Consider the following 13756-nt stretch of genomic DNA (forward strand, 5'->3'; position numbering starts at 1 on the left):
GCTGCTAGCTATCTCATCTTTTCAGTGTTCAAATAGATGAACTCTCACTGTTAAATACATTAAATACATACAAAAAGCTTCTGTAAATTCTAAAATGTTGCAATTTCTAAGTTGATCATAGGGGCTGCTGTACATTTTAAGGAACAAAGTTACATGAGAGGTTGGTTGGTCTAGGGTGAGTCCCAAATGACACCCTATTCCCCACATAGGGCACTACTTTTGACCAGAGCCCTGGTCAAAAGTAGTGCCCTAAATCAGTTATTGGTTGGCATTTGGTACGTAACCCCACTCTGTAATTATTTAAAATGATCTTTCTGCGTGTGCCTCAATACCTGCTTTGACTTGCAAGACGAAGAAGAGGGAATTAAATGGCTGATTTATATTTAAGCAATAAGGCCCGAGGAGGTGTGGTATTATGGCCAATATACAAAGGCTAAGGGCTGTTCTTAGGCACGACACAACACGCTAAGCCGTGGTATATTGGCCATACATCACAAACCCCTGAGGTGCATTATTGCTAATATAAATTGGTTACCAATGTAATTAGAGCACAAAAAATACATGTTTTGTCATACGAGTGGTATACGGTCTGATATACCACGGCTGTCAGCCAATCAGAATTCAGGGGGCTCAACCCACCTAGTTTATAATTCAGAATAGAGCACAGCATCCAATCGATGCCTATGGAGGATCGGATGACTGACTGTGTGACTACAGGGATTGATTGCGATTTGTGGATAAAGAGTGGTTAATCATTTGGTTATTTGTACATATATTTTTGCATATAAAGCATTTTGTCCCATGATCAAGGATATGCTTGAATGAAAATGTCTGAATAACTAAAAGCTGATACCAAATAAATCACTGATATATTGTGTAAGATCTTTCACTTCTCATTTTGTGATTTAGTTTTTTAATGTTTTTATTTTGGTCCAGATCATTTGTTTTTCTATGAACAAAACAGAGGTATTGTGATACTACTTGGACCCATGATGGCCGAGCTGGTACCGTGACAACCTGTCATCTTCATACTCTAAGCCGATAATGAGCGTGTCCTAAAACCTGTAAAAATCACATTTTATTTGTCACATACACATGGTTAGCAGATGTTAAAGCGAGTATAGCGAAATGCTTGTAATTGCAAGTTAGAGAGATCCCCTCCCCCAAATGAAGGAAGTTAATCACAAGGCTGGTGTCAGAACAGTGCAGTCAAACCGCTATCAACTTGGGGGGGGTGAGTAAGATGTATGGGGACAGCTGCCCAGCGATGAAAATGACTATCTTTCTCTTGCTTCTTCTATTAGGTGAGATTTTATCCAGGTTTGTCTGAGATAAAATAAAATTAAAATGTAGCAAGAGATTTCTTTGTGCCATATTTGGTCATTTCTAAGTGTGTGTGTGTGTGTCCGCTTGTTCGTTTGACAGATGACCCTGAGATAGAAGCACAACAGTGGACGGAGGTGAATGGACAAGTATACGGACACGTTCTGCTGAGATTTATCTTTCCTCCCTTCTACAATGGTTATGAGAAGTTATGTTCTAAACTATATCCTGGGCCATTTCCTGTTGTGAATACCAGAGGATATGTCAACAACTTCTACAAGGGACGAATATCGAGAACGGAATACAACGGTGAGATGTACGTTATGATATGGAATTTAAAACCTGTGGACGCTGGCGACTACAGGTGTGTTGTCAGCAGTGTGAATCATATCTACTCTGACTTTCACCTCCAGATTGGTAAGAACCCTCGTAGATAAATCAAACCATCTTTTTAAAATGAAGTAAAGAATATTTTTGTTCTATTCTAGGAACTGATATTAGAAACTGGAATGCATACTGTAGGTAAACCAATGTGTTGAGGCCAAGGAAATCTGTAAGCATGTACAGTAGGAGGAAGATAACATGTATTTAGTTTATTTAACAAGTCAGTTAAGAACAAATTCTTATTTACAATGACGGCCTACACTAAGTCAACTTGTAATATAACAGATCGCTGTGTTGAAATGAGTGCTTATTAAATTCGGTCTCTGTTTAGATAGTGGTCGACGTAGAGGTCCTGTACCCCCTCGACCTCGTGTCAGATCAACCATCAGACCCTCCATCTCCTCATCATCATCAGACACCTCTGTGCCTTTTTTCCCCAGGTGCAATCTCTCTCTCACACACACACGCACGGGTTAATTATTCCTTCTAGTTGATAATAGTTGTGGGAGTGGTGTAAATGCTTATGTCAATCTTTTGTCAATTTTAACCTGTTAGTATTTCCCGGAGTGTTGGTGTACCACTGGCTGCAGGTCTCTGCATCTCAATGGGGATCGTTATCTGTTCAATCATAGTTGCTGTGGTTCATCGCAAAGTCAGGGCAAAAAGTAAGAGGACCCGCTTTCAGTTACAGCTTTCAGTGTTTCATACATGACTTGGCTGTTCGTGTTAAATCGTCTTTCAAATACACAGGCTGCGACCTTTAGCCAGTAGACGTTCAATGATTTCTGACATTGTTGCACAGTGTCCTTTCTTTAAGTGGATGTCATTTTCACGTTCTTCACAGAGAAATGTGGAGCAACTTCCAGTGACTCAGCAGCCCACGTCCTCTCAGTAAGAGCTAAACTTGGACGTTGTCTCCGTGACTCAGTGTCAAATGTCCTGTTTTGTCCCAGAAACAACAAAGAGTAATACTAGTGTTTGAGTTTGACGTCCCTGTGATGTCTGTCGATATGTCTTCTGCAGTGGGCCCCGTAATAAACAGTTTATAAAAAAACATATACATGTGTATAAATACAAATTCTAATAGTTATATACCTTAATAAAGTGTTACCAAATAATATTTAATATGTATGTCTCCTGCAGCACGTCCCTCAAAAGGAGAGCAGTATTGTCTACGCCACAGTGGACTTCAAACCTCAGGAGAACCATACCACAGAGCTGTATGCTAACCTACAGACACTCAGCAGCCCCAGAGGTCATGACCCTGACACACACAGAGAGCCTGCTGGGACGGTGGTGTACTCCACGCTGGCTAGCAACCAACGCTGAACCAGAATGTTACGTATCTGTATCTTTCTTAGCCTGGTGGTCACAGATCTGTTTGTGCTGTCTTGATATGCTATCATGACCAGGCTATCTGTATAATCCTTAGTTGCTACATATTTTTTTTAAATTAATGATATATACTTAGAAATGCCTCATGAGCTTAGTTCATCTGTCGTACCCCCATCAGAACCCAAAATATAAGCTTGTTTTACTCCAATGTTTATAAACAAAGTAAATGTAATCAAACACATTATAGCCTCAACACATGGTTAAAACTATAGTGTTGATATCATGGATGGTCAGTTCTTTTATCCATAGCTCTGTCTAGGATTTAGACACGCCCATCCTTCCGCTTCTTACCAAAACAGAGGCGGGGTGCCACTTTGTTTCAACTTTGGTTTCTAGCTTTAAGATGATTGATTTGTTTATATTCTTTTGACTTATGAACTATACAAATAAAATAACTACCCATTCATATACGAGATTGTTGTCTCTGGGCCTACCTGCCTCCACCATGTTTGGGTCTATGTCTCTGGGTTCTACCTGCCTCCACCATGTTTGGGTCTATGTCTCTGGGCCTAACTGCCTCCACCATGTTTGGGTCTATGTCTCTGGGTTCTACCTGCCTCCACTATGTTCGGGTCTATGTCTCTGGGTTCTACCTGCCTCCACTATGTTTGAGTCTATGTCTCTGGGCCTACCTGCCTCCACCATGTTTGGGTCTATGTCTCTGGGTTCTACCTGCCTCCACCATGTTTGGGTCTATGTCTCTGGGCCTACCTGCCTCCTATGTTTGGGTCTATGTCTCTGGGCCTACCTGCCTCCACCATGTTTGGGTCTATGTCTCTGGGCCTACCTGCCTCCACTATGTTTGGGTCCACCATGTTTGGGTCTATGTCTCTGGGTTCTACTATGTCTCTGGGCCTGCCTCCACCATGTTTGGGTCTATGTCTCTGGGTTCTACCTGCCTCCACCATGTTTGGGTCTATGTCTCTGGGCCTCCACCACCTGCCAGCCTCCACCATGTTTGGGTCTGGGCCTACCAGCCTCCATGTCTCTGGGCCTCCACCATGTTTACCTGTCCTCCACCATGTTTGGGTCTATGTCTCTGGGCCTACCAGCCTCCACCATGTTTGGGTCTATGTCTCTGGGCCTACCTGCCTCCACTATGTTTGGGTCTATGTCTCTGGGCCTACCTGCCTCCTATGTTCTGGTCAATATTCTATCCCTATTCTTTTCTTACATGAAGAGGCTCCACAAGAGGATAGTTTCACTTCAGGGAAGAAAAGCTACTGACAACGAAACAACGGCTTTATTTGCAATGCTAAAATACATTAGAACTTGGATTACATTTAACTTTAATCTGCAACATTTCCCCAACCAGTTAAGAGCGTAAATCACATATACAACATATTAGTCATTACCTGGAAAACTAGGGTCTCGATTCAATCCAGACTGTGGAAAACCTATAAATTTAAAAGGTGATGTTCCCACATTGGCCAGAGACTTCATTCATGGTATACGCTGCATTTGTCGGCTCAATCGCACTATTACGCAGATTTTCCCGCTGTCAGGATTTCAAGGATCTTTTAATATCTCTGGGAGAAGTGGACCTCTGTGGATCTCTTACACAGCATTAGCCAGACCAACCCTGTTGTTGTCCCTGTCGAAGATTGCATAGTACTGCCTGATGAAGACATCTCCAAGAATCCAAAGCTGCTGATATCCACCGTTACTAAAACCAGTCCTGCAGCCGTAAGAGTCCTAGAGAGAGAGAAGAGGGGGGGGGGAGTACTTTTGGGTGTCAGGGAAAATGTATGGAGTAAAAAGTACATTATTTTCTTTAGGAACATAGTGAAGTCAAAGTTGCCATGAATATAAATAGTAAAGTAGTCTCTGATGTGATCTTCCTGTCCGGGTTGGTGCCCCCCTCGGGTTCGTGCCGTGGGGGAGATCTTCGTGGGCTATACTCGGCCTTGTCTCAGGGTAGTAAGTTGGTGGTTGAAGATATCACTCTAGTTGTGTGGGGGCTTTGGCAAAGTGGATGGGGTTATATCCTGCCTGGTTGGCCCTGTCCAGGGGTATAGTCGGACGGGGCCACAGTGTCTCCCAACCCCTCCTGTCTCAGCCTACAGTATTTATGCTGCAATAGTTTGTCAGGGGGCTAGGGTCAGTCTGTTATATCTGGAGTATTTATCCTGTCTTATCCAGTGTCCTGTGTGAATTTAAGTATGCTTCATCTAATTCTCTTTCTTTCTTTCATTCTTTCTCTCGGAGGACCTGAGCCCTAGGACCATGCCCCAGGACTACCTGGCCTCATGACTCCTTGCTCTCCCCAGTCCACCTGGTCGTGCTGCTGCTCCAGTTTCAACTGTTCTGCCTGCGGCTATGGAACCCTGACCTGTTCACCGGACGTGCTACCTTGTCCCGGACCTGCTGTTTTCAACTCTCTCCTCTCTACCGCACCTGCTGTCTCTAACTCTGAATGATCGGCTATGAAAAGCCAACTGACATTTACTCCTGAGGTGCTGACCTGTTGCACCCTCTACAAACCACTGTGACTTTTATTATTTGACCCTGCAGGTCATCTATGAACGTTTGAACATCTTGGTCATGTTCTGTTATAATCTCCGGCCGGCACAGCCAGAAGAGGACTGGCCACCCCACATAGCCTGGTTTCTCTCTAGGTTTCTTTCTAGGTTTTGGCCTTTCTAGGGAGTTTTGCCTAGCCACTGTGCATCTATATCTGCATTGCTTGGGGTTTTAGGCTGGGTTTCTGTATAGCACTTTGTGACATCGGCTGATGTAAAAAGGGCTTTATAAATACATTTGATTGATGTAGCAACATGTCTTTCAGTAGACTCTACCTGAGAGGTGATAGGTTGTCTGTAACATGTCTTTCAGTAGACTCTACCTGGGATGTAATAGATTGTATGTAACAACATGTCTTTCAGTAGACTCTACCTGAGAGGTGATAGGTTGTCTGTAACATGTCTTTCAGTAGACTCTACCTGGGATGTAATAGATTGTATGTAACAACATGTCTTTCAGTAGACTCTACCTGGATGGTATAGGCAGAGGCAGGGATGGTGAAGGTGTTTCCGTTGAGGGTGAAGGTCACCTTGGGCATGTTGGGGATGTTGTTGCAGTTCACGGTGGTCTAGGAGAGAAATAATAACGTTACCCTTTATTCTGTGGTTAATGAAAGGGGAGCCAGTGATTTGAGCAAAACAACAACACTTTTACCATGCCGGCTCCAACCTAAATATGCTTGCGCAGATATTTTCTGTTCACACTTGTTCAACACGTTCCAACAACACAGTTAGTTCCAACAGTTAACAAGGCCAGGCAGTTTGGCTCGGCTTGGCTTGGCTCAGTAGTTTGAAAAGCCCTATAATTGGACTCACATCTCTGTACCGGTCGGTGTGTGCGTGCGTGTCACTCACATATCCGTACTGGTTGATGGTGGCTCCGGCCCAGTAGTTCATGTTTTTGATGTCATCGGTTGGACCGACGATCATGGAGGTGCCAGTATCTATGATAGCCTGACAACCACCATTGCAAGCCACGGTGTTGCCGTTGATGGTAACACTGGAAGGACAAATATTAGCTGGATTTAACTGTTGTTGTATGCATTTCTTGCTGTTATTGTGTTTTTTAAATGAGCAAATAAACTTGAACTTGGTAAGTAAGATTCAGTCATAGGCTCCAGACTGGAAGTACCTAGAGACACTCCATTTAGTATGATATGTTACGTTTCGTATCGTATGATATGTTACGAATTACAATTTGTATGATATGTTACGAATTACAATTTGTATTATATGTTACGAATTTGCCGTTTGTACCATATGTAAAAATAAAAAAAATTGCTAAACATACTACATGTTACAAATTTGCAAACGTATTATATGTTATGAATTCTAGCTAGGTGGCTAATGTTAGCTAGGTGGCTAATGTTAGCTAGGTGGCTAATGTTAGCTAGGTGGCTAATGTTAGCTAGGTGGCTAATGTTAGCTAGGTGGCTAATGTTAGCTAGGTGGCTAATGTTAGCTAGGTGGCTAATGTTAGCTAGGTGGCTAACGTTAGCTAGGCTAGGGGTTAGGGGTTAAGGTTAAGTTTACGAGTTAGGTCAAATGGTTGAGGTTAGGGAAAGGGTTAGCTAACATGCTAAGTAGTAGCGAAGTAGTAAGTAGTTGAAAAGTTAATAATTAGCTAAAATGATAAAGTTGTCCATGATGAGATTCCAACTCATTATACGCCAACCCACCCACCCCAACCAACCATTCTAATTTTTTTTTTTTTTCATTAAGTAACCATCTGTCTTATGTACCATATACTAATTTTATTGTCCTGGATTTATATCTAGTTTATGAGACCAGGCTGGTCTGTAGGAATGTTCATTTTATGTACTGCTACATACAATGTGTATGTGGTTAAAGATTCTATGGCAAGCGTCCAACTCATTCCACGGAGGGGCCGAGTGTCTGCGGGTTTTCGATCTTCCCTTGTACTTGATTGATGAACTAAGGTCACTAATTAGTAAAGAACTCCCCTCACTCTGGTTGTCTAGGTCGTAATTGAAAGGGGGAAAAAAAATTAAAAATACCCGCAGACACTAGGCCCTCCATGGAATGAGTTTGACACCCCTGGTCTATAGGTTATGGGAGGTGGCATGAAGGGATGATCCAAAAGTTGATAACATGTTGAACTGGGACTTAATGCTCTGTGTAGAGACTAAAGGCGATATATAGGACAGGGATATAGGCTCTGTGTGGACTAGTGTACCTACCTGTCCATGGTGATCTGCCAGAAGGTCATAACGGACAGGGGGATCCAGGTGATCTGTCCAGTGTAGTAGGAAGGCTCGATGACACCGAAGGACACCACGCTACCCTCTGCGGAGTTTCTATTGGTCGAGGAGAAATGGTCAAAAAAGTTTGTTTAATCATCAACACATTTTTTAAATGGAGGCCACCTCTCCTTCAAAGGCATTAAAGTAATTGTTTAATTGTATTTACTATCAATGCACTGGTACTTAGATATTTATATCACAACTAAGACAAAATGCCACTCTCGCCATCCAAATGCCACCTCCCGTCCAGTTGTATTTGTACAGTAACTATGTTACCTGCTCAGGTAGACAGAGAAGAGGGACTGGGACAGGAGACCCTGGGTCATCATGCTGTCAAAGATGGGTGTGGCCCCAGAGGCCGCCAGGTTGGGGAAAGCCAGGCCCAGGATACCGTCGGCAACCATGTAGGACATGAAGGGAGACTCGGTCTCACTGGCACCAAAGATCTGATGGGTGACAGAGATACCTCCCACCTGGAAACACACAACAACAGCACCGTAGAAATAGAATTACAGAGAAGAAGGACTATGTTATCATTAACATTTTAGTCATTTAGCAGACACTCTTATCCAAAGTGACTTGCAGTTTGTGCATTCAGCTTCAGATAGCTAAATGGAACAACCACTTCTCATTCAAGGGAAGTCATTTTTTCCTCAATAAAGTACCTATCAGCAAAGTCAGTGCTAGTACGGGGGGTGCGATTATAAAAAAATAATATTAATATTAAATATTCAATATTCAAAAAATAATATTCAATATTAAATATTGAATCAGGACAAATCTGAGAGGGCACGTGCCCCCTATGGGCATGACGTTTCTGACAATAATAGGTAGCTAGCTTCATTCACAATACTTACCGAAATAGTGTCGTATGCCAGCTTTCCAGTCATGCTGCCAGATCCATACTGAATGGAAACAGTCTTGCTACCCAACTTGAAGGTGCTGGACAATCCAGGATTGAATTTGTCATGATTCTCTATTCAAATTATGAACATGTTTATTACAGATCAAGCACATACCATACCATTGCAAAACTGAACAGTCATTAATTGATTCATTGGTATTTCAAACATTGAGTTATTCTCTGCAATACACACTATAAAAGGGGAAAAAAATGTAAATACCTTTGTCCAATTTCATGTTTTATTGTGTCGAGCCAACCCCCTTATGCAGTAAACCTCAAGGTACTCCCCTCAGACACAAACCTCAACCCATAACCAAGTCTCCCATTCTCTGGCTAGGTACTTAAATATGAAACTGTTTGTGCAACACTGTCACAAGAGATGACTCAGAGAGAGAACTCAGAGACTACACTGTGAGACTACCTAGAGAGACTATCCAGAGAGACTACCCAGAGACTACTCAGACCCCTGGAGTATACTCACGGCAGGCCTGACTGGAGCAGTAGACAGAGGGAACCCACAGGTTGGAGGAGCCAGTGTCAAAGATGACCTTGAAGGACTGGGGAGGTGTTCCAATGGAAATCACTCCATAGTAGGACAACTGCAGGGAGACGGTGAAACAGAGATGTACTGTAAATCAGAGTACTGCAGTATGAACTGAACAGTCGTTTGTCTGGTATGTTGATATACTGAACAGTCTTCTATACACATGTGAGCCGATGTGAACAAGACGTTTACAGGTCAACATTCACAAGGCCGCGGGGCGGATTACCAGGATGGGTACTCAGACACGGGGTGACCAACTGGCAAGTGTCTTCACTGACATTTTCAACCTCTCCCTGACCGAGTCTGTAATACATACATGTTTCAATCAGACCCCCCTCCCTCTGTTTTTACACTGCTGCTGCTCGCTGTTTATTATCTATGCAGTCACTTTACCCCTACCTACATGTGTCAAGGCTCAGGGGAAGACCCACATGCAGACAGTTTCAATGTAACAAAAGTTTATTGCAAAAAAAATGGGAGGCAAACAACAGGTCAAAGGCAAGCAGAGGTCAGTAGTCCAGAGCAGAGTCCTAAAGATACAGAACGAAAGGCAGGCTCGGGGTCAAGGCAGGCGGAATGGTCGAAAACCAGGAAAGCTAGAACACAGGAACTAGAGAGAGACAGGAGCACGGGGGGAAAACGCTGGTAGGCTTGACGAAACAAAATGAACTGGCAACAGGGGGGTGGAGACGAGCACAAAGACAGGTGAAACAGATCAGGATGTGACAACATGTACAAATTACCTCGACGAACCTGTACCCCCACACATTCACTTGGTACCGGTACCCACTGTATATTGCATCGTTATTGTTATTTCATTGTTACTTTTTAAAATGTTCTATATTTATTTTATTTTGACAATATTTTCTCAACTCTATTTTCTTTAAACTGCATTGTTGGTTAAGGGCTTGTAAGTGAGCACTTCACAGAAAGGTCTACACCTGTTGTATTCGGTGCATGTGACAAATTACATTTGATTTGAAAATATAAACGCAATGTAAAGAGTTGGTCCCATGTTTTATGAGCTGAAATAACAGATCCCTGAAATGTTGTTTCATGAGCTGAAATAACAGATCCCTGAAATGTTCCAAACGCATAAAAAAGCTTATTTCTCTCACATTCTGGGCACAAATTGGTTTACATCCCTGTTAGTGAGCGTTTCTCTTTTGCCAAGATAATCCATCCATCTGACAGGTGTGACATATCAAGAAGCTGATTAAACAGCATGGTCATTACACAGGTTCACCTTGTGCTGGGGACAATAAAGGCCACTCTAACATGTGCAGTTTTGTCACACAACACAATGCCACAGATATCTCAAGTTGAGGGAGCATCAAATCATATGAAATGTTATTTGTCATATGCACCAAATACAACAGGTAGACCTTACAGTGAAATGTTTACTTATATCCCCTTAACCAACAATACAGTTTTAAGAAAACACCTAAAAAAGTCAGAAATAAGAATAACAAATCATTAAAGAGCAGCAGTAAATAACAATAACGGGGCTATATACAGGGTGTACCGGTACAGAGTCAATGTGGAGGCTATATACAGGGTGTACCGGTACAGAGTCAATGTGGAGGCTATATACAGGGGGTACCGGTACAGAGTCAATGTGTGGGGGGCATCGGTGTTGAGGTAATTATGTACATGTAGGTAGAGTTATTAAAGTGGCTATGCATAGATAATAACAGAGTAGTAGCAGCAGCATGGGGGTTGGGCAATGCAACGGTCTGGGTAGCCATTTGATTAGCTGTTCAGGAGTCTTATGGCTTGGGGGTAGAAGCTGTTGAGAAACCTCTTGGACCTAGACTTGGCGTTCCGGTACCGTTTGCCGTGCGGTAGCAGAGAGGACAGTCTATGCCTCGGGTGGCTAGAGTCTTTGACCATTTTTAGGGCCTTCCTCTGGCCCGGTGATGTACTGGGCCGTACACAATACCCTCTGTAGCGCCTTGCGGTCGGAGACCGAGCAGTTGTCATACCAGGCAGTGGTGCAACCCGTCAGGATGCCCTCGATGGTGCAGCTGTAAAACCTTTTGAGGATCTGAGGACCCATGCCAAATCTTTTCATTCTCCTGAGGGGGAATAGGTTTTGTTGTGCCCTCTTCACAACTGTCTTGATGTGCTTGGACCATGTTAGTTTGTTGGTGAAGTGGACACCAAGGAACTTGAAGCTCTCAACCTGCTCCACTACAGCCCCGTCGATGAGAATGGGGGCGTGCTCGGTCCTCCTTTTCCTGTATTCCACAATCATCTCCTTTGTCTTTATCACGTTGAGGGAGAGGTTGTTGTCCTTGCACCACACTGTCAGGTCTCTGACCTCCTCCCTGTAGGCTCTCATAATTTTCGGTGATCAGGCCTACCACTGTTGTGTCATCAGCAAACTTAATGGTGGTGTTGGAGTTGTACCTGGCTGTGCAGTCATGAGTGAACAGGGAGTACATGAGGGGACTGAGCAGGCACCCCTGAGGGGCCACCTTGTTGTGGATCAGCATGCATTTGGCATGCTGATTGCAGGAATGTCAACCAGAGCTGTTGCAAGAGAATTTAATGTTAATTTCTCTACCAAATGTCTCCTTCAACATCGTTTTAGAGAATTTGGCAGTACATCCAACCGGCCTCACAACTATAGACCACCTGTATTGCGTCATATGAGTGAGCGGTTTACTGATGCCAACGTTGTGAACAGACTGCCCCATGGTGGAAGTGGAGCTATGGTATGGGCAGGCATAAGCTACGAACAACGAACACAATTGCATTTTATGGATGGCAATTTGAATGCACAGAGATACCGTGAAGAGATTCTAAGGCCCATTGTTGTGCCATTCATCCGCCGCCATCACCTCATGTTTCAGCATGATAATGCACAGCCCCATGTCACAAGGATCTGTACACAATTCCTGGAAGCTGAAAAATGTCCCTGTTCTTCAATGGCCTGCATACTCACCGAACATGTCACCAATTGAGCATGTTTGGGATGCTCTGGATCGATGTGTACGACAGCGCATTCCAGTTCCCATCAATATCCAGCAACTTCACACAGCCAATGAATAGGAGTGGGACAACAACCTTCCACAGGCCACAATCAACAGCCTGATCATCTCTATGCAAAGGAGATGAGTCGCGCTGCATTAGGAAAATGGTGGTCACACCAGATACTGACTGGTTCCCTGATACACGCACATACCTTTAAAAAAAAAGATATCTGTGACTAACAGACGCTTATCTGTATTCCCAGTCATGTGAAATTCATAGATTAAAGCCTAATGCATTTATTTCAATTGACAGATTTCCTTATATGAACTGTAACTCAGTAAAATCTTTGAAGTTGTTGCATGACGCATTTACATTTTTGTTCAGTATAAATCAGAAGAATCCTACAATATAGCCTTTGTGACTAGCCTGGTACCACATCTGTTTGTATATAATGGTATATAACTCCCATGGTCGTTGGCTATATAGCACAAACAGATCAGTCACCAGGCTAATGCAGAATATGACCATACTGCTCCTGACTCTGCCTTACATCAGCATCGTTAGTCATTGCCTCATCTGCACCAGTCTGGATGAACTTCGCCATAGGGTTGTAGGGGTACTTCTGCCTAGTCTCCTCCCATATACCTTTCTCCATCAGGGTCTCTCTGGCAGTCTTCCCCTTGATCAGAGAAATCCTGAAAACACACAATCAAAATCTGAATCACTGTTATTCTACAGTTACATGTACTAGGAATTTGACCTGGACTTACCTGGTATGACACTCGGAGAGGAACAGGACTTACTTGGTATGACACTCGGAAAGGAAAAGGACTTACCTGGTATGACACTCTGAGAGGGCCACTATGGCACACAGGACGATAGCCCACTTCATCATGGGTGCTTCTAGTTCTTCTTGGATTCAGGGAGCGAAGTTAGAGTAGGAGAACCAAGGCCTTATATACAGTTATCCTGTACACCAGGACCCAATCCACTGCCAGTAAAGACTCAAATCCACAGCCAATTGACCATGCCATTACTTCCCTTAGCAAACAATATCACGCAATGGATACGTTCCAAAATGGCACACTATCACCAACTTACTCCACTACTTTTTGAACAGGACCCATATGCCTCTGGTCAAAAGTTGTGCACTATATAGGGAATAGGGTGCCATAGGACTCTGGTCTAAAGTAGTGCACTATATACTCCTGCATTGCTTGCTGTTTGGGGTTTTAGGCTGGGTTTCTGTACAGCACTTTGAGATATCAGCTGATGTACGAAGGCCTATATAAATACATTTGATTTGATATAGGGAATAGGGTGCCATAGGGCTATGGTCTAAAGGGGTGCACTGTATAGGGAATAGGGTGCCATTTGGAACACAGAGGATAACAGAACTTCAGATAAGAAAAGTGTGCAATGGTTACAAACATAAAACACC

The 13756-nt window shown here is 43.3% G+C and overlaps 2 protein-coding genes across 7 annotated transcripts; one reads left to right on the forward strand and one right to left on the reverse strand.

The window, feature by feature from the left end:
• The first annotated feature begins 501 nt into the window (after window positions 1-501).
• LOC112222404 lies at window positions 502-3512 on the forward strand. 6 transcript variants are annotated; one of them, XR_002949143.2, is made up of 6 exons: window positions 502-1304; window positions 1426-1740; window positions 2043-2147; window positions 2263-2372; window positions 2552-2598; window positions 2851-3512. XR_002949143.2 is itself a non-coding variant. In XM_024385199.2 (6 exons), the coding sequence occupies exons 1-6, from the start codon at window positions 1244-1246 to the stop codon at window positions 3034-3036; spliced, it is 828 nt and encodes a 275-aa protein (XP_024240967.1). In that variant the 5' UTR covers window positions 502-1243; the 3' UTR covers window positions 3037-3512. The 6 variants fall into 6 exon arrangements, 4 of the variants coding, with proteins under 4 accessions (XP_024240967.1, XP_024240968.1, XP_024240969.1 ...); XR_002949144.2 differs by having other exon boundaries at window positions 1426-1632; XM_024385199.2 differs by having other exon boundaries at window positions 2039-2147.
• A 610-nt stretch (window positions 3513-4122) lies between these two features.
• On the reverse strand, window positions 4123-13282 carry LOC112221357 (pepsin A-like). Its single transcript, XM_042304239.1, has 9 exons — window positions 13152-13282; window positions 12866-13010; window positions 9274-9391; window positions 8746-8864; window positions 8165-8361; window positions 7826-7942; window positions 6480-6624; window positions 6095-6193; window positions 4123-4797 (listed from the first exon to the last, which is right to left on the reverse strand). The coding sequence occupies exons 1-9, from the start codon at window positions 13208-13210 to the stop codon at window positions 4660-4662; spliced, it is 1137 nt and encodes a 378-aa protein (XP_042160173.1). The 5' UTR covers window positions 13211-13282; the 3' UTR covers window positions 4123-4659.
• Between the last annotated feature and the right edge of the window lie 474 nt (window positions 13283-13756).

Source organism: Oncorhynchus tshawytscha, linkage group LG22 (genome assembly GCF_018296145.1).
Source record: "Oncorhynchus tshawytscha isolate Ot180627B linkage group LG22, Otsh_v2.0, whole genome shotgun sequence".
Taxonomy (NCBI): Eukaryota; Metazoa; Chordata; class Actinopteri; order Salmoniformes; family Salmonidae; genus Oncorhynchus; species Oncorhynchus tshawytscha.

Bases quoted from the DNA above. Each gene is read 5' to 3' on its own strand.
- LOC112222404 (XM_024385199.2), top strand. From the start codon at position 1,244: ATGTATGGGGACAGCTGCCCAGCGATGAAAATGACTATCTTTCTCTTG. The intron at 1,305-1,425 runs GTGAGATTTTAT...TTCGTTTGACAG, and splicing joins TCTCTTGCTTCTTCTATTAG to ATGACCCTGAGATAGAAGCA. The intron at 2,599-2,850 runs GTAAGAGCTAAA...TGTCTCCTGCAG, and splicing joins CAGCAGCCCACGTCCTCTCA to CACGTCCCTCAAAAGGAGAG.
- LOC112221357 (XM_042304239.1), bottom strand. From the start codon at position 13,210: ATGATGAAGTGGGCTATCGTCCTGTGTGCCATAGTGGCCCTCTCAGAG. The intron at 9,392-12,865 runs GTAAGGCAGAGT...GTCTCCCTGCAG, and splicing joins CAATGACTAACGATGCTGAT to TTGTCCTACTATGGAGTGAT. The intron at 6,194-6,479 runs GTGAGTGACACG...TTTCTCTCCTAG, and splicing joins CCATCAACCAGTACGGATAT to ACCACCGTGAACTGCAACAA.